This window comes from Lepisma saccharinum, chromosome 25 (assembly GCF_977018435.1).
Source record: "Lepisma saccharinum chromosome 25, izLepSacc3.1, whole genome shotgun sequence".
Taxonomy (NCBI): Eukaryota; Metazoa; Arthropoda; class Insecta; order Zygentoma; family Lepismatidae; genus Lepisma; species Lepisma saccharinum.
The window spans coordinates 1,977,396-1,997,745 of NC_139253.1; the positions used below are offsets into that span (position 1 = coordinate 1,977,396).

Consider the following 20,350-nt stretch of genomic DNA (forward strand, 5'->3'; position numbering starts at 1 on the left):
AGCCAATCCAGCGCAAACTAGGGCGTTCCTACTGGAACTAGTTGCTTTAGAGAATGTTTCATCATTCGTTTGGTAACTAGATATAAATAGTATCAAATTAATTGTGCAGTCACGGACACCATGAGTCAGAATGTGATACTACCATATACAAAAAACTATGTACTTATACAAAATTTGCTTGTTCTCGTATATACAAGCTCTATCCTCAAGCGAACATCTAAAAGCATCAGATTAGATACATGCAAAAATTCAAATCAGAAATGGAAAAAATATTACTATTATGTTATTCCCTACAACAAAAGTAAAAGGTTTGGTACTTAGCTCTCTTAAAAATACTCACCTAAAAATATATTTTAATGAGGACTGTAATAAGATGTACTTTTTAGTTATGTAGATGATAATTATTAAATAGGCTACTGTATTCTGTGTTATTTGGTGGATTCGATTGATTTTGCCCAAGATAGGGATAGGTGGGAAGCTTTATACCTATGATAATACATTTTCGAGATTAGGGGTGCCTGGCGCTTAGTTAGTCAAATCATATTAACTTCAGGAAATTTCGTAAATTCCTTTGGCAATGAATTAATAGTGACAAAATCACTACAAGAAAGCGAAAAACCAACTAATGACTCGAATAATGATTCAGTGAATCGCATAAACAGATATAATGAAAACAATACATTAATTTGAAATTGTTCCACCTTAATGATTTCGGGAAAGAAGTCTTGACCAATAGATTATGCATGAAAGTGGAAGTTTAAATTGACTGATTGATTTCATTTATCTTACTTACCATTTGGTTAATCGCGGAGAAAAGGATGAGTGATGATATGATGAAATTGATGAAGGGTGCACAGGATGGATGCCAACCTGCGACCCCTGGCGTCGTAGCGCGCTATGCTAACCATCTTCCACGGAGGTCAGGACATGAGAGTATAAAAATTGGCGGGAAAAATGAGACTACTAGGACAGAACAGCATTACTAGTACTACAGAACAACTAAGTGGATGGCTAACCCAATATTAAATAATGGCCCTCTTGTATCTAGTATTCACTGTCCAGTCTCGCAAATCAATGTTACTACCAATATGAGACTCCCTTATCTCTATTAGATCCTTTAATTGAGGCTTAAAGAAGAAAAATACTTATTATTTGTAATTTCCAGACCAGTACAAATTTCAGAGATTTTTCCACGGTTGGTTAAATGACAAAAATGAACTGACTAACTCTTGATATAATTAATAATGATTCATTCAAGATCTACTGGTAAGCTATGTAATTAAAACAAAATGGAATGGTAGAGAGTGATCAATAATTCCACAATGACATCATTCTAACTCAGCACGTAGTAATTAGTGAACGTTCGCTACACAAAACAACTCTATACCTTACTGTGTCCGAATTCTAGCATTGCTGCGAAACTGCTAGTGCTTATGTAACGAAATAAGTTGTATTACGTTGGTGAATATACTTGCAAAGATGCGCAGATATGGTTGTTTTTGATTAGGCTATATTCCTTTCAAAGAAATCAGTTGATAATATTAATTTGATAGATATTTACTCTAATAACGAACTAATATTATTTGCTAATGTTCAGTAAAATGCTGGCATAAGTTTGAAATACCTGTTTCAGATTCAATGTTTGAAAAACAGTGCACGCTCTTATACATGGCTGGTAGTTGCAGCCGCATTTTCCTCTCCATGCACTCAGTTCCTCTCTCTCACTCGTTTATTGGTGGAGCCCTCTCGAGTCACATCTTGCGTAGAGACTTGTTTTCGTTCGCTTGCTCCAGAGATTCCCGGGAAAGAGAGTTAAGAGCAGTAAGAAGGGAGTGTCGTCGGCCGCTACTCAGTATGGCCATGTCTGGATTTGTAATGAACACAATGGACGCATGTCCAGATCTCGAAACGAAGAAATAATTGCAAGAAGGCTTTGAATATTTCTCGCACAGTGCTTACTTTATAAACATACTCTCTTGAAGTTGTGGTGTTCCCTTTCTTCTTGTATGTGCAGCATTTCTCTCAACATTCTTGAGTTTTTGGAATTGGAGAATTTAAGTCTACTTTATGCAAAGATGGGCTAATCAGAATTACACCTACAGTTTAAAGTGGGATCCGAATCACTATGTGCCTACACCGGGTGTCGAACACGGGGTTCTCAACATTCTTACTGGCATCCAGTCTTCCATCATTCTCTCCACATGTCCCAACCACTGTATTCTGTGAGCTTAACAAATATCACTATATAATGGCTTTTTATTAAATTATTAAAATTTTATTTTATTATCATTTAACTGTGCCTTAGGCTATATCTTATTTTCCAATCATAATCCTCTATACAAGACATATTTATAAATCACATAAAATCCTGATAGTTTTCATCGAGTTTTTGTCTTTTCCAGGACTTGAACACAAAGCATCGAATTGATCCGTGATGAATATTGAAAATATCCAATTAAGAAGATTATTATTGTGCGCGTGTCCTACGAAACCAACGATTATTTTCTTTGAAATGTATGTGTTCTAAAATTTTACAAACGACAATCAAGAAAAAATAATTATACATTTTGAAATGAAATGTTTAAATTATATACTCAGATTTTTATTATTTACAAACAATATACAACAAACTTTATGATATAAACTATGCTGTTGTGTGCAAGGGAAATGTTACGTAATGAAAATATGAATATGAACTTTAATTTGTAATATTAAAGTATTCTTCTATACAAGGATTGAACAATATGAAATTCATAGTAACACACTTATGTTTGCACACGTCTGGCTGTAACACTTTACTGTCATCCTTCTACAGCAATGTAACGTCACTACCTGGCACTTTCTTCACTTACGCACTTCAATTCATGAAAAAATCTGTGAAGAGGGAAAGAAAGATATGTGAAACAATTTTATATTATTTGGATTTAGTTTTAAACTATCCCACCAGACTAATCACAAAATGATTATAGACGACAAATATATTACACGTATAATATTGAATTCATAAAATAAATAAATAAATATACGTAAAATATGTAAAAAATGTATTGATTTGAAGTGACCCTTTGAAAACAAAGAGTATATTTTCTACGGCCAATTCGTGGATCACCTGGATCTGTTGTGCAGACCACACTTTGGGAAACACTATGATGAGTTTGAACTTACTGTCTTCTAGAAAATAACAATACATCCTTGTATTTTGTAAAATGTCTGCAATTGTGCATATATCTCCTTGTACATAAACCAAACAGAACTTTCTCATACCGTACTTACCACAGTGTTGCACACACGTCCTGTATGTGGGATAAGTATCTCTTCCATGACAGTAAGATCCTTCTAACCGAACCGTCCGGCAGTGGCCACTCAAACACCTCCAGCAGCTTTTAATAGATAATCCTGCAAAAAGGAAATAATATTGCCAAGAGAATAATTTGTGTTGTTTCAAACAGTGAAAAGTGACTGAGATTGCCTCTATACGCAAACTAATGATTCATTCATACATAGGAGCTCAATTCTAGTGTAACAATAATTCAATTTTTCTTTTATTTTTTCAATTCTTTCTCTTCTTTTCTCTTTATTTCTCCTTCTATCTCTTCTCCATCTCTTCCCATCTCCACATCTATTTTATCTCCACTTTATTAGCTGTTTCCGTCTTTATCTCATTTTGTCTTCACTTCTCTCCCTTTCCATCTCTCCGCTTTTCTGCACCTATTTCCTTCTCTCTCCTCCTCCTGTTGTTTATGTCACTTTCTCTATTTTTCCAATTTTACCTCCTTCTTCACTCAGTTTAATCTCTCCTTATTTTTCTCTTCCATTTGATTTTATCTCTCCCTTTTCTCTCTTATTCTCTTCATTCGTCCTTGTCATCTCTTCCTATCTCTACTTTTTCTCTCAGTTTTATGTCTGTATTTTCTCTCTTTCCCTCTTCCATCTCTCTTTTCTATCTTCAGTATATCTCTCCTCCTCTTTTATCTCTTTCTCTCTCTCCCATCATTGTATCTTTCCTTCTCTCTCTCTCTTTTCTTCTCTCTCTCCAATTTCTCTCACATCTATCGGTCTTTCTCTTTCTCTCAGTATATCTTCTTTCATTTCTTCTTCTCTCTCTTATACTTTATCTGTCGTTCTTTCTGCTCATTTCCCCAAAGCTTTGACGCACCGGATCAATAGAAATTCACCAACCTGCCGTAGGTTCGATGCCCGCTATCGGAAGAACGATCAAAAACTTCACCTGAGGACGGGAGGTGGTGTATTGAAACGTAGCATGAGAATAGGAGAAGAAACCAGGCAAATAACAACACTTGCCAAAATTTTCTCTACATAGCACCCACGATGGATACAATCTCCTTCACAGCTTATTTGGTAAACGTATTTCAAGGACCAGGTGTTGCTGTGCTCCTGGCATTCCCAACATCTTGTACGAACTTAAAAAGAATAATTACCAGAAAATTTATAAATTAGTGTCACTAGTAAGGACAGAATATTTATGACTATATAAACTAAAAACGCAGATTGTGTGCGGACAAGACGTGTACAGACACTGGCAAAAATGGGACACCTAGATCCTAAAATGGTTGCTAACCTGCAAGGTGTTATGTGTGTTGCCTAACTCCACGGCGAAAAGTGGATTGTAAAAGTAAATTTTCAATGACAACTTTTACCACCACCGTAGAGTTAGGCAATAGACATAACACTTTGCAGGGGAGCATGCATTTCAGGATCTAGGTGTCCCATCTTTATTGCATGGGACTGTACAGTATAACCCTCTGCCCACAAATGCATTGAATGTGCTGGTAACATTGCAACTGATGTCATGCCTGGATTTGATTGGCTGTTATGCTCAGATCCGCCAGGAGGAAACGAGCACGGTTTGTCTTGAGGCAACGGTCACGGGGGAAAGAGCGGTGTAGCTCTGACTGTAAACGTGTATGGTAAGTGTGGCGATATGATGGGGAATTTACGTAGTGTGGTTCCTTTAAAATTCTATAGTTTATTTGTTCATTTCTTTACCCTATATTAGGTTTTTGTTATTCTAACTTCTAATTAAATTAATATTAGTTTGGGTATTGAGGAACCTATTCTTAGAATTCTCGGTCGTATGGCCGCATTCACTATACACGCATTGACCCCTAATTACTTGTCAATTTAAGTTGTAGAATATAAATTTAAGTTGCATATCATACAGTTGTGTTATTATGGATATATAAAGAAAGGGAATTTATTTACTTTTTGATTGTTACAATTCTATAAAAGTACTTTGCACTGTTAAAGTAAAAAGGAAAAGATCTAAGTTTCTGGTTTTGAATTCGTAACTAATTTCCTAGAATAATGGACTCTGTTAACAGCTTGCTTTCACTGTCCTGCTTTATGCAGTTGAGGTTGAGCGTGTTGAATATGAGTAAATGGGCCTTTTTTACAGCTTAGTTGCAACAGCCAACGGATTCAGTAGTACTGCGAAATTTATCGATCGTAATTTTGATGCACTCATTTTGCCGTTCTGAAAAATTAATTTATAAAGTCTCACATTCACTAATGAGAACTAAAAACCAACTACACTAAGAAACAATGGAATAACGCAGAACAAATTGCATCTTGTAGAAACTTGCTGTACAAAGAAGCGAATTTTCAGTTTGAGTTTTATCTCCACTTCAGGAACACACAGGATAATCGGGACTGGATGTAAGTTAAATTTGGATCAGAACCATTAGGTGTCACCACCTGGTATTGATCCCGGGAAACCTTAATAACAAGGACACATCATTACCACTACGCCATCAGGGAGGCCATACACATGGACATATCACATGTACTGTTCAAAAAAACTTGACTCGCGACATAAAATTGTAAGTGTGCGTTTGAATAACAATAATTTTTATACATTTTTCTTATTTTTACATCTGAGTAATTTTATTTATGTATGTTGAGGAGACAACAGTCCACATTGCTTCTGAACTCACTCTATCATTTAGTTCATAAAATTAGAAAATCAAGTCTTTAAAATACCCCTATAACTTATCATGTTAGAAAGAACATTGCCCTGAACTGGTGGATATACCGTTAACTGAACAAACCATAGACTGTGTAATTATAAAATTAAAACCGGAACATGCACATACCATCTATATTTCTGTAATATACATCCAGCCGTCATCACCCCTACCGGTATATGAAACTTTGTCCTCTAGGGGCCCCATTGCTCATCGCGGGTGACTTTAACATCCCTGACATAACTCATCCTACTAACGACCTCCTCACGTTAGGTTCCCACTGTCGTGGATTGAAGTACTTTATTGATTTTAATGATCTCAAAAACTTAAATACTATACAAAATGCCAACGGTAGAACCCTAGATTTAGTCCTAACAAATATAGATAATGTAACGATACTCCGGCAGGATGCACTGGTGTCGGAAGATACTCACCACCCACCCCTAGGAATAAATATACCACGCCCCAAACCTAAACGTAAAACTTCAAAGTCGAGTATTAAACGATACAATTTTAAGAAAGCTGATTTGGTCAGTATGTTTCACAAATTTAAATCAGCTAACTGGGAACAATTACATAAATACAACGATATCGATCTTGCAGTGGACTAATTTTATGAAATAATTAAGTGTATATTTGATGAATGCGTCCGCTCAACTTATTCTAATCAGTACCCATGTTGGTTCACGCTAGATATTATAAAAGGTATAAAGATCAAGTCACACCATCATAAAAAATGGAAAAAAAACAAGGGAATGTAGGGTATCATGAAGCTAACTTTAAAGCCGTAAGAACGAAATTAAAAGCGGAAATAAACAAAGCTTACCAAAACTACCTTAACAGCTGCGAAGCTAATCTGACTCGCGACCCAAATCTATTTTAATCTTTAGTTAAGAATAAAAGGAAGAATCCACCAGCCCAACCAACCAAACTCAATGGTGAACCTATCGATAACAATAACATCCAGAATGTTTATGCTACATATTTCGAATCTGTCTTTTCCGCGGAATCATCCTCTTACGAAACCACACGTACGAACGCGCTCCCGAAATCCCAACTTAGTCTCTTAAGCATCCCAGAAATCTCCCTAAAAGAAATCGAAAAAGCCATCAAGAAACTCAAACAAAAAGAGCAGCTGGACCGGACCTAATCCCCCCCTACGTTATTAAGGGTTGCTCAGAGGGGCTCAAGTTCCCTCTCCACACCCTCTATAATTTAATCTTTAAAACAGAAAAATTCCCCGCAAGTTGGAAAACGACGGAGATTTGTCCAATACCCAAAGCAGCAGATAAGACAGACATAAGTGACTACAGACCAATCGCGAAACTGTCACCTCCATATAAACTCTTTGAGTTATAATCACATTTACGCGCATTTCAAACCCATCCTTTCACCACACCAGCATGGATTTGTACAAAACCGTTCAACTAATCTCGTCGAATTAACAATTTAAGTTGCGTCAACTATTGACGATAAAGGACAAGTCGATGTAATTCAATTCAATTCAATTCAAATTTTCTTTATTAAAGGGCGAGTTTCAGCCTGTGGCTGTTCTCCCACCTAACCCCGTTTGACATTTACCTAGTGTACATAAACAAAATCATAAAAAAGAGAAGAAAATACAATAAAAAATGGTTACAAGGAAAGAACAAAGATGAGATTTAAAAAAAAATCAAGACAACACGTAAAAAAGAAAGAGAAAAAAACACATTCACGCACACACACACACATTAAAACACACATACTAAACATTTCTGAGCAGGACATTCACGCACGGATGTTGAGATTGATGTACATGATTATGGTAGTTTTGTGAGATACGATAGAACAACGCATACGTAAATATTACAATATAGTTGTAGATTTGTCAAGGATTGGATTGGATTGGCGAGGCTCGTATGTAATCTAAACTGAATTGTGTAGTGTTACTCGTGGGAGCTTGATCAGAGATATTGTTCATCTAACAGAAAATTCTTTAGTTTATTCTTAAATTTGTTTGGACTGGGGAGGGAGGTAATGGAGGGCGGAAGTTCATTCCACGTTTTTGCCGCTGAAAGTGTAAAAGACGATTTGAAAATTTCCAGTGAGTGTTTGAAGAGTTCAAGTTTCGCTGTTCCTCTTGTTTTGTAGTTGTGTATTTCCCTTCTGGTTTTTAGTTTCTCGGATAAATTTTCGGGAATTTTTTTATGCAAAAGATTCTGTATAAAGCAACAGAAATAAAGTCTGCGACGTCTGTTCATGTTTAGCATTTTGTTCTCGTTCAGGGTTGGAAGAATATGATCGAATTTTTTAATGTTATATACGAAGCGTAAACACGAATTTTGAACTTTTTGAATTTTGACTTTATTTCGAACAGACAAGTTTGCACCGTATACTATATCACAGTAGTCTAGAAGAGGGAGAATCAGTGTTTGCACAAGTTTCATTTTAATATTTGTATTTAAGTATTCATTAAATTTATAGAGGGATCTTAGTGCTGCGTAGGCTTTCTTAGTTTGCTCTTGAACATGAAGGTCCCAGTTCAAGTGTTCGTCCAACATAACTCCTAAATTCTTTATACTTTTTGAATGTGGAATTTCGGATGTCTCTATTTTGACGCGTGGATTATTCGGGTTTATCATTGCGAGGCTATTCTTGGAACCCATGACGGTGAAAACAGACTTTTGAGGATTTATTTTCAGACCATTTGCATTACACCAGGTATTGATGGCTGCCAAATCTTTGTTAAGTAATGCTATTGCATAATCTGGTGATTTTGGTGGAAATGGGATTTGAATTTGGGTGTCATCTGCATAAAAGTGTACGGTACTATGCTCTACGTTGGTTTCTAAATCTGCTGTGAAGATTGTATATAGGAGAGGAGCTAGAATTGATCCTTGCGGAACGCCAGTTTCTAGCGGAAGCGTGTTCGAGAGAGAGGGCGTGGCAGTTTTTAGGAACACGTTCTGTTGCCTGTTTGTCAAGTACGATCTGAACCATTTGAGTGCGGGGTGTGAAAAATTATAATATTTCAACTTGCTTAAGAGTAGGTCGTGATGAACCTTGTCAAAAGCCTTTGTCAGATCCAGTGAAACCAGAGCAACTGTCATACCCTTGTCCATTGAGCGAAATATATCATCCGTGACTTTTAGCAACGCCGTCGCCGTGCTGTGAGCAGGGCGGAAGCCCGATTGGCATTTCGGAAGGAGATTGAGGCTGTTCACATGATTTCTGACTTGATTGTAAACAATTTTTTCGGTGATCTTGGAAAGGGTGGGTAGTAGACTTATAGGACGAAGATCGTTTAAGGACGATGTTACTTTTTTCTTAGGTAGAGGGATCACGCGCGCTGTTTTCCAGCTGATTGGATATTGTCTAGTCCGAAAGGAGAAATTTATTATATGTGTCAGGTGACTTAAGATAAACGGAAGTGATAGTTTGAGCATTTTTATTGTTATTCCATCATTGCCAGAGGCATTGGATCGTATATTATTTACTGCTTTAATTGTGTCATATTCACTGATTTCTTTAAGATGAAATTGTTGTACACTTTCATTAAATATTTTGGAGTTAAAAAAAATACTGGTTTTATTTAAGGCTGATTTCGAGCAGTCGGCCTCACGACAAATGTTTGAAAAATGTTCGTTTATTTTATCTACGTCTCGTATATCAGAGGGTATTTCATTATTAGTAGTTTTACTATACACTCCCCACGCCTTGAGTTTGCTCCACAGGTCTTTGTTGTTTTCATTAGATCGTAGGTGATGGTTAAAGAATGCTTTTTTCTCTTGTCGTTGCACCGTAGTTGTAAAGTTTCTTAGTTCCTTGTAATGTTCCCAGTTGTTGTTTGTCTTTTCGCGTTTATATTTTAATAAAGCTCTGTCGCGGAGTTTCATGAGTAATTTCGTGTTTTCGGATATCCACGGAACACTTTTATGCTTAACCGGTTTAGTGTGGAGAGGTGCATGTTTGTCAAAAAGGTGGATAATATTGGTAGAGGTATACTGTACCTTATCTTCGATGTTGTCGTAGCTGTTAATTTGTGCCCAATCAATTTTTGCAGCATCATCATCAAATTTCTCCTTATTGAAATTTGAGAAATTACGGTATGTGACATAATGTTTTTCTCTTTTCGGTTTTTCAATGGCAAGGGTGACACTTACCATGCAGTGATCTGAGTTTCCGATAGGTACGGTTACATTTGATGAACGTACAATGGCAGGGTCATCTGTTATTACGACATCCAGGAGTGATTCGCTATTTTCCGTTATTCTAGTCGGTTTATTGATAATTTGCGTAAGGCCGACAGAATTAAGAATTGATCGAAAGTATTTTGTCTCCGGTTTGTGCGGCGAAATAAAGTCTACGTTTGTATCTCCTAAAATAATCAATTTGTCAACACGCGGGAAAACTTCAGAGATTGCAGTTTCTAAACGTGATTATTTTGTGTAGGATATATTGGGTGCTATCCCGATTATTCCCAGGGTTGTGTTTCGAATCTTTATCGCTACGTTTATAATTTCAACTTCATTGTTATTTTCATAATTGGTGGATGTTGAAAGGACCTTGACATTTAAGTCTTCGCGATGATATAAGATAATACCACCTCCACCCTTCGTAGTCCTGTCTTTTTTGATGGCCGTGTAACCAGGGATAGCGAAAGAAGACGTGGGCGCTTCTTCACAGGACCAGCTCTCGGTGATTAGGAGGAAGTCGGGAGGGCACTCGCGTGTGATTGTTATTAGTTCCTCTAATTTTGTCCGCGACAGAGACCTGACGTTAGCCTGTGCGAGGGTGAGGAGGGGTGGTTGGTCTTTCCCTGAAAGGCGATGACCAGGGGGGGAGGGAACCGTTTCTTGCGGTTGCGTCACGTGATGTCGTTGACATGGAAGGCATTTTTGCAGAGAGGAACGGACAGGGGTACCATTTGTTGAGATTGGGACCAGGATGGGTAACAGTTTTTATCAAGGCAGTCGGGTGTTTTTCTTTTTGAAAACGACATAAAAACATTGAATACTATTTGGTGTTTTAAAAATAGATCACGCTGGAGGGATGAAAAGAAGAGAGTGTACGAGTACTTACATGCTGTCTCCTTGTAAAAACTAGCCTCGCCAAACCTCACACAGTTAGCAGTTAACATCTTCACATTTTTAAGCACTTTCTTACATGTAACTTCACTAAACACAAACACAAACACACACACACACACACACACACAAAACACACAAAAGTACACAAAAATCAAATACCAAATGAGATAATATGAATTTTTCCAGTAACTGGGGAGTGATAAATTGTGAGTTAATTTCTGGATGGAGTTCATGAGGTACACACACACGCACAAGTGTTCACACGTTCGTTTCTTGTTTTCCAGTTCCACGCATCATCATTCCCGCCTACATTTGAGAGCGTTTAGGTCCCTTTCGGTTTCAATGAATTTCTTTCCTTCCTCGGTCACCACGACGACTTTCCCATCAATTGTGTAGCAATTGAAGTTCCCGTGTCTTGCCTTGGCTTCCTGGAGCAGTTTCTGGCGTTTCGGTGTAAGCGATTCTGTGATCAGATATTGGCTTCCCTTGAGATTCCTCTTGGATCGCCACACAGCGTCCCGGTGCTTGTAGGACACAAAACGTGATGATTAAAGGCCTGTGCCCCTGCCTGACGACGTCCGCCGCCGTTCTCTTCGTTCGAGGAGCTGCAAGACGGTGGCAGCGACTCACGAAATCTTCCGGGACGTTGACGTCAAGTTTGCTGGAAAATATTTTGAGGGCGACCTCGGTTGGATTTTCCTGCGGGGTTTCCGGGACTCCGTGGAGTAACAGGCAATTTCTCCGGCTGTATTGATGGAGTTTATCCAGGGCGTCTTCTTGGTCAGTGATTTGACGTTTGACACTTTCCGTATCTTCACGAAAGACTGCTAGCTCCCCTTTCATGATTTGTATATCTTGAAGTACATCCTGGAGAGCAGATGGGTTATTGATAGAGACTGCCTCTGTGTTGGGTTCCCTGGTGGATCCTAGGGCCGCTTCTACCTTTTCTTCGATTTTCTGGAGCTTGGCTTCGAGGGTGCCGAAACGCTGGTTCAGCTGCTTGTTGGACATTGCTGACTGGTGGGTTGGTAGCACTGTCGGAGGGTCTACTTAGAGCGTGTCTGTTACGTATTGTTTGATTCAGATTTGACCCTGTCGTTAATGTTGGTGTCCTGATAGTCTTGCAGGCAATGTATCTAATGTATGCGAGTGTAGGAGAATCCTTTATCCGCGTGGTAGTGCTTTGTGTTGGCGTAAACGGGCGATGTAGCAGGAGTCGGTTTCAGACGTGTCTGGTGTTATCCGCCATGTTGACTCGGACATCTCAAAGGCCTTCGACACGGTACACCACGATACTTTAATGCAGAAACTAGCTTACATCTGCCTCTCCCCGCAACTTATAAAACTACTTGCTTCATATTTACAGAATAGACGACAATATGTCATGCACCAAGGACTAAGGTCCTCCTATTACATAGGTGTCCGGTGTCCCCCAAGGTTCGAACCTAGGCCCCCTGCTGTACTTGATTTTCATTAACGATTTACCAAACACACTAAAAACTCCGAGAAATTAATCTTTGCTGACGATGTCAAAATTTTCAAACAAATTAAAAGCGATCACGACTGCACGAAATTACAAGACGAACTTAACATAGTACTTGTTTGGTGAAAGAACAACAAGGTTAATCTCAATCTCAAGAAATGCAAAGTAGTATCATTCACACGTAACAAACATCCCATCCAATACTCATATAACATTTCCGACGTAGAAATCCTAAGAGAGAATACTGAATTTGGAGTCACATTTGACAAAGTTTTAAATTTCCAGACACACACTGCGCGCATCCTCAGTGAAGCGTACAGAAACCTAGGATTTGTGATGAGAATGGGTAGCCAGTTTAAGAAAAAAGAAACCTTTTTGCTACTGTACTATACATTTGTCAGATCAAAACTTGAATATGCCTGTCGTTTGGGACCCGTTATTTATAAAGGAAATCGAAAAAATAGAGAAACTCCAAAATAAATTCTTAAGGTATTTAGTATATAAATTAGATGGCATTTATCCAAAATTCACTTCGGGTGACATCTTACGCAACATGCTGAGTGTCCCGTCCCTTGAAAAAGGAAGACAGATGCACCAGTTAACCTTCCTTTCCAAACTTGTCAATGGATAAATAGACTCCTCCGCACTTCTCGCAAAAATAAACTTTTATGTTCCATACTCAAAATTAAGACCAGAAATGACCTCTTCCAAATTTCACGCGGTAAAACCAGTATGCCCGAAACGGATCCCATGAGGAGGATGTGCGCGTTGTACAATATAGTCTCCAATAATACCCCTGACATTGATCTATTTAGACCTAAAAGCAAACATATTATGTGAATCCTGTATATAATAGCATTGTAACTTTATGATATACCACCCTTGTATTATATATTGTTGTTATGTAATGATTATTCTGTTCCGTCTTATACGTAGTTATTTTCTCATTGTCTTTGTTGTTTTCTCTTTCCAATTCTTAATTACTTGTTTTGTCAATATGTATGTAAACTTAACTCAGTTAACCTCAAAACACTGTAACTGGGCATTTGCCTGTAGTGTTTAATAAATAAATAAATGTCTAGAATTGTATAATAGCGTTTCACAACTTTAGACAATCCAATATATACTAAACGTTTTGGAATTACTATTTATACCTATATCAGTAAAGTAATGTCGTGTTCAGAGAGCAATAACGTTATTACAAACAATAAACTCTATAAATAAATACCTTCCGAGCTTATTTCCGAAGAATCTTGGTCTATAAAGAAAGATACATAACGATATGAATCCAACACGTCACCAAGCACATTAAATATTCATGCCTTAGAACTGTTAAGAATGTATAACGTATTTTGTAATGAAGAAAACCCATACACCATTATTTTTTAAAAGTTTTAACATATTTATGAATAGAATTAATAATGTACAGTGGGATCCATAAGTATTACCAAACAAATTGTCCATCACCACGTTTACTCACTTTGTTTCATGCAATGGGAACTTCAAGAACTGACACAAAACACCAAACAATCTGCTTACAACCTGTGAATCAGTAGACGTAAAAATACAGCCCTTTAAAATACGTAGGATGAAGATAAAAAACAACGAAAATGGGCATGGGCAATTTGCTGAACAATACTTATGGATCCCACTGTACCTCATACTTACGGTAGGGATGGGAACAGAGAGTTTCACAGTAGTCGTAAATTTTGTAAATTCGTTTCATATTGTTTTGAGCCTTGCAATTTAGGGCTGGGGAAATTATAAAATATCATATTTTGTCAAGGTCTTCACTACGATGCAAAATTCTGAGTTTTGAAGTCAAACTTACTTTTAAGTCCACTTAATTTACAGATATATTAATTGGGACTGGACCTACAGTTTAAAATAGGATCATAACCATAATGTGCCTCCACCGTGTGTCGAATCCGTGACCACTTCATTACAAGGAGACAACGTGGAACACAACGCCATCAGGGAGGCGCTATTGTACTTTGTGTTAGGACTAGGAGGTTACATGTACACGTTAAGACTACTCTCTCTGAATTTGAACCGAAATTAAATATGGATTTTACGTTCTTGAGTTTTAGGAGACTCAGAAATAATTTAATTGCACACGAAGGGGCATGATTCAATTAGGAAGCATCAAAACTTGTCAAAACAACACACACAAAATTCGAAAAAATAGAAAAATGATACAAATGAAAAGCACTGAAAAGAAACAGTGTTTTCTGTATCTAACTGAAGGGAAACAGAATAGTAGTACAATTAGCAGCAAAGAAAAATCGACAAATTATCTATTAGTGTTTTTACACCTTTTCCTTTTTCGTTCTTATGATTTTTGGGAACGGAATTGTAAGTATCCTACACCAGAGGTTGTTCTCTCCTTATTCGTGCCTTTTTTCAATTCTTGAACAGCCAAATTTCTGGAAACGCAATGATTGAAAATGATGATTACCTTTGTTGTTGACTGTACGTACATACGTATTTGTTCATAACCTTGCATTAATTGTTTATTTTTCCGCTTCGTTCACGACTTTGGGTTTCAGCACATTGAAGAATTCCAGTGAACGACTTGCTACCATGGAAGAAATTTTACAATTTTCCATTCCTCCAATTATTCCTCGCTGTGATATGATTACAATTTTTAGCGTGCAATGTTATGGGGTCATGTCTACTGTCTAGCGCCTCTACATATACGTATATTAGAAAACTATGTATCGAGAGAGTACCTCTTCTCTCGTTATCAGGCCAACAATTTCTTTTCTGCCGGTGATGGGGATCGAACCTAGGACAGACCTGCGATTTAATACAAATCCGTTTCGCAGACTGCTCCACCAATAACGACGAGAGAGTATAAATATAGTGATCTTCATATGTTATTGCAATAGATAAAACTCCAGTAAATACCATGTGTGTCAAAGGATCTAGTTCCAACTGGATCTGTGCAATATGCAATAAAAATCCCTAAATAATATAAAATGTACCTTCCGAGTGTACTCTGTAAGGGTATTCTTTTTAAATTATTCAGTATGTAAAATTATGAATGCTTTTCTTTGAAGTAAACATATAAAAAATATGCTTTAAGAGAGTGCACTTTACGTCTTCGATTTAATTAGCTTGTAAACCTACTTTCCAAGTGATTAGTGTAAAGTTAATTTACATATTTTTCCTAAATTGTTTACATATAGCAAGGTAAACGTTCAAAGCGTACTTGTGTCAGAGTTAAATCTGTCGTGATAATCAATTAGATAATAAGATTAATATATAACCATTATTTTCTGCTTGTATTTGTATTTGAGAGCAACAATGACATGTTTCAGAAATCAAACATCAAAATCCTTGTGTAAGTTGCATTTTTAGAATCTCCCACACCTTGTAATGCTACGTTTAATTTGATTTAAATCTCACTGTGAATCAAACTCAGGAAACCTTGATTACAAGGTGACTTTCGTTACTGTGTATGAAACAAAAAATGTAGCACGTAATATTGATCCGCACGTGTATCAGTGTCCAACCCTGGAAATATACACATAGGCATTGGAATGAAATTTACACTTTAGTTCGGTATTAAATGTTTCGAAATACAAGATAACGTCGAACTTACTACAGACAGCCTTGCATTCAGATAATGTCGAACATAGATCCTTGTCTGTGCAGTCTCCTCTCCAAAAAAATCTATGTAACATCCACCATCCTCTTCTTCACACATCCAGCAATGATCCGTTTCTGGACGTGCAATAAATATACCGTATTTGCCGATGCATTTTTTTCCTTTCAAAATATGTCTCAAAAACAGAGTAATCAATTTTTGATTACCTTCGTTTGTGGAAATTTTCTGTCCTGAGTTAAACTATTTGTTTCTTGCTTCCTTGGAGTGTGTGAGAGCATTCCGGTCACATTAGTAATGCACTGGAGGGTACAGAGCACGATTTGTTGTATGAGGTCTGAGATTCTGATTAAGAAGAGGTTTCAGTGACTCTTCATTTACCTCTGGAGATGAATGTCTGGGTTTTGACGAAGAAGATTGGAAATATATTCTTTCCTAGCTAGATTACGTGAGCTATTTACTGAAACTAGACCTATTTATTACTTCATATATTTGAAATACTGCAAATGAATAAAAATATTCACTGATAAAACTTTTCCTAACAAAATGTGTACAGATAGGGGCGGATCTTATACGTCGGCAAATACGGTATATTATAAGCACACACCCCTACGTGATAGAGAAATTCTTAAAATCTTGTTCAATTTCATTGTGAAAATTGTTTTCTCAAAATGGTTGTAAGTAGTCTGGTCGTTTTTGGTGTAGGAAGAAGTGACAAGTATAGGTATAAGAACAAAAATAATTATAATAAAAATCATCTGAGAGATACAAAAATATAATTGTAAAATAAACTAAATCAATTGTCTTGATATTTTAAGAACTTACCTATTTCTCTATTGTTCTTCTCACTTTTTCTCTTGCTTTTTCATTTCAATCTCTCTCCCCATCTCTCTCACAAACACATACACACTTCTTTGCATATATTTCCCCCCATTTTTCCTCTTCCTTGGTTCTCTCTCTCACTCACTTCTTCATTTCTGCTCTTTCTATTCCTCAGTTTTTGCATCTTATTTCTTTCTGTTCTATATTTCACCTTCATTGTCTCTATACGTATTTCTCTTTCTTTCTTTCATTTATCTTATATCTTTCTTTTTGATTCTTCTCTTTCTCATATTTCCTTTCTCTATCTATCTCTCTCTCTCTCTCTCTCTCTCTCTCACACACACACACACACACACACACACACACACACGCACGCACGCACATACACATTTTCTTCCTCTTTCATTCATTTTTATTTATCGTTCTCTTCGTCTCACATTTCCAACGTCCCATGGGCAATTTGTGTGTTCAGAATTTCTTCCCATTCCTGACTTGCTTCTACATAACATATTTTGCGTTTTGGTGGTTCGATATTTTTTTGCAAAGTCTCAATCTTGCCACAGCTGTTTCTTCCAGACTTCTCATTTCCAAGAATATTACTAGAAAACTAACTTTGCTTCCGTACACTTTTGTCACACGCTGTGTTATATCAGTAGGGTAATATTGATTCGTCTATTATAAGAGTATCGAATTTCTAAGTAACATATTTGCATCAATTCTTTATGTATTTATATTTTAGGTTTTTCAAAGACGTTTTCCTAACTCTCTTGTATGAGGGTTACTGGATGAAATATGTGAAGCAATAGGGACAACGAAACATTTGTCTCTATCTCATGAATCATACAAAAGACCTTCGGCCTTGTAGCCTACACCAACCACTCAGCCAAGGATGCTTATTTCTATGTTCACAAACTGATAAAAACTTTATAAAATTCTACCCATGATGCCATTTAATGTCACCAGAATTGGATAATGCAATGTTATATCTGTAATTAGCTAATTTTATGCTTGAATTTCTGGTTTGAAAACTACAGAACTAAATATATTCAAAAGAATGAAAGATAAAATATCATACATACCATCTTCACCGAAATATTCCAATGAATCATTCGCTATCAACAGATGGACAAAATCACATATATTACAATTCTTGAGAATATAATGATTTTAAAAACTTCAGTTTCATTTTTTTAAAATATAGTTTCTACACAATAAATTTACCACTTGAAAATCTACAAATTATACTCACTATTTCTTAAATTTTTCTCATTTGACACAGAATAAAAATTAGTAGTACATTTGAACAATCTGGTTTTGTTTGATTAATTTGCTCCATTTTACTTCACATTTTGTACCACTTTTGGCTAATTTGCGAAGATGGAGATGAGTGATGATATGATGAGATTGATGAATGGACACTCACAAACATCCATGTCCAGGCCGGGATTCGACCCAAGGACACCTGGAGCAGTAGTGGGATGTGCTAACCACTCCGCCGCGGGGGCCGGCTTCAACATATGTTGGAGATCTGATGCAACTCTCATATTATTAGTCTAACGAATTGTTAATGAGAATTATCTATATCGTAATAAACATTTCAATTCGAATTCATTACACAAAATGTAGCATTTATGTATTCCTTAATAGCCAAAGCTATTATAAGGTTTGACTAAAATTATTACCTTATTGGCACTTTTCTTATAAACTATAAGTATTTCTGATTTTATTGTTTATAGTAATGTCATTATAATGCCGATTGTTGTCAACTTTTGACTTCATTGACAGTCAGACGGGCAGATACGTCGAGATAATAAATATACCACTATACCAGCACCTGGTATTCTTTCAGTTCACAAAATGTTATCTTTGTATCCCCAGTACTTACCAAGCAATTAACACATATCGAATTGCTTCAATAGTTGACATGGACCTATAAACCATAACACACTGTCATCCGTTTCATATTTTTTCAACGACAAAATAAGCGTATATATTAATATCAGATGTAAATTATGTATTTATATTTCAAAATTGTGCTGACATTGCTGTGTAATTTTAATAGTATTGCTCCTCTAAAGAGTCCTATTATGAAAAAATCTACGAAATGACGTATTTTTAAAAACATTTGTACCATCACTGATTTAGTGTGGAACTTGAACAAGAATTGCAATATAGTACTTACTACAGTGATGTGAACATTCATTCATAGTTTTATAGAAATGTTGTTTGTTACATTCGGGACCGTCGAATGCGATGTTGCAATCTCCTTCGAAACATTCCCAGCATTCTGTAGTACCTGCCCAAAGTACAAACATTACTCGTATAATGAAGAATTCAGAAACTTTGTTATATTAATGTAAGATCAAATCAAATCATCCAATAAGTTACAGATTGTTGTTCATCAAAACCCAAAGAACTAGACCGCCATTTAAAACAAACTATTCATTTTCGCGGACATAAAAGAATGAACAAAGTGCCTGCACCATTGAGTAATGTTGCTTGCCTAAGGTGCGTTGCAAAATGATAAGAACTGTATGGAATTTGAACATATCGTGGGATCGAAAAGGAAACAGGATACGAAAGTGATGCAAACTGACAGAGAGAGGAAAGCATTTTATGAGAAACGTGGTACTGTTCAGGGAGACGTGTATGTGTAACAGCAGGCAAGGTGTAACGCACAGCTCATTGTGTTGCATAAAAAGGGCGTAGCCTCCAAGGAAGTATTAACACACTAACAGGGAATAAGGACTTACGTCACATGCACTTGTCTCATCCTCAACGTGTGTGATTGAGACAAGGCCCTTCCCTCCCCCTTCTTAGTCTAGGGCAAGGTTACCGACAAGGCGACCAACAGGACGTTAAGGTGGCTTAGTAAATATAAAGAAGGCCAAGACCTTGGCCCTGACGATAGGCCACAAGGTCTCCTAACCACAAAAACCTCCGTCAGGGCCAGCAAGGCCAAATGGACAGATTACTAAAATAGCCACAAGGTTGGTAGCACTAAGAGCTGGGTTGAGGATGAAGACAAGGTCGTATTGTGAATATATACTTCTTGCACACAACCGTGTGAGTGTGTGTGTGTGTTTGTCCTGCGGACTGGTGAGACGACTAGAGGCCGCCCTGACGAACGCCGCTGCTGTCTTAGAGGGTAAGACCCATTTTATCTAAGTGGACTTTCTACTTGGAACTTGCTTTCTAGTTAATAGTTAAACGATTGGCCATGAAGTTAGTAATTAGTACTTAGGTATTATGATGTTCAGATTTAGAAGATAATACACATTCATAATTTGATTCATATAAGTATAAACATTGAAAATAACGATCATACATATACTTTTCACATCAAACTAACCTCAGTAAAAACATGTAATTCAAAGAAATA

The 20,350-nt window shown here is 36.8% G+C and overlaps 1 protein-coding gene across 1 annotated transcript in view; it reads right to left on the minus strand.

Annotated features, from left to right (window-relative positions):
- Positions 1-20,350, minus strand: part of LOC145978987 (uncharacterized) — a 370,418-nt gene that overhangs the window by 204,351 nt on the left and 145,717 nt on the right. Inside the window, exons 19-21 of the mRNA XM_083112046.1 lie at positions 19,151-19,264; positions 18,048-18,080; positions 13,765-13,794 (exon numbers count right to left, since the gene is read on the minus strand). Of these exons, the coding sequence (XP_082968172.1) occupies positions 13,765-13,794; positions 18,048-18,080; positions 19,151-19,264 (177 nt within the window). The remainder of the gene's footprint in view (positions 1-13,764; positions 13,795-18,047; positions 18,081-19,150; positions 19,265-20,350) is intronic.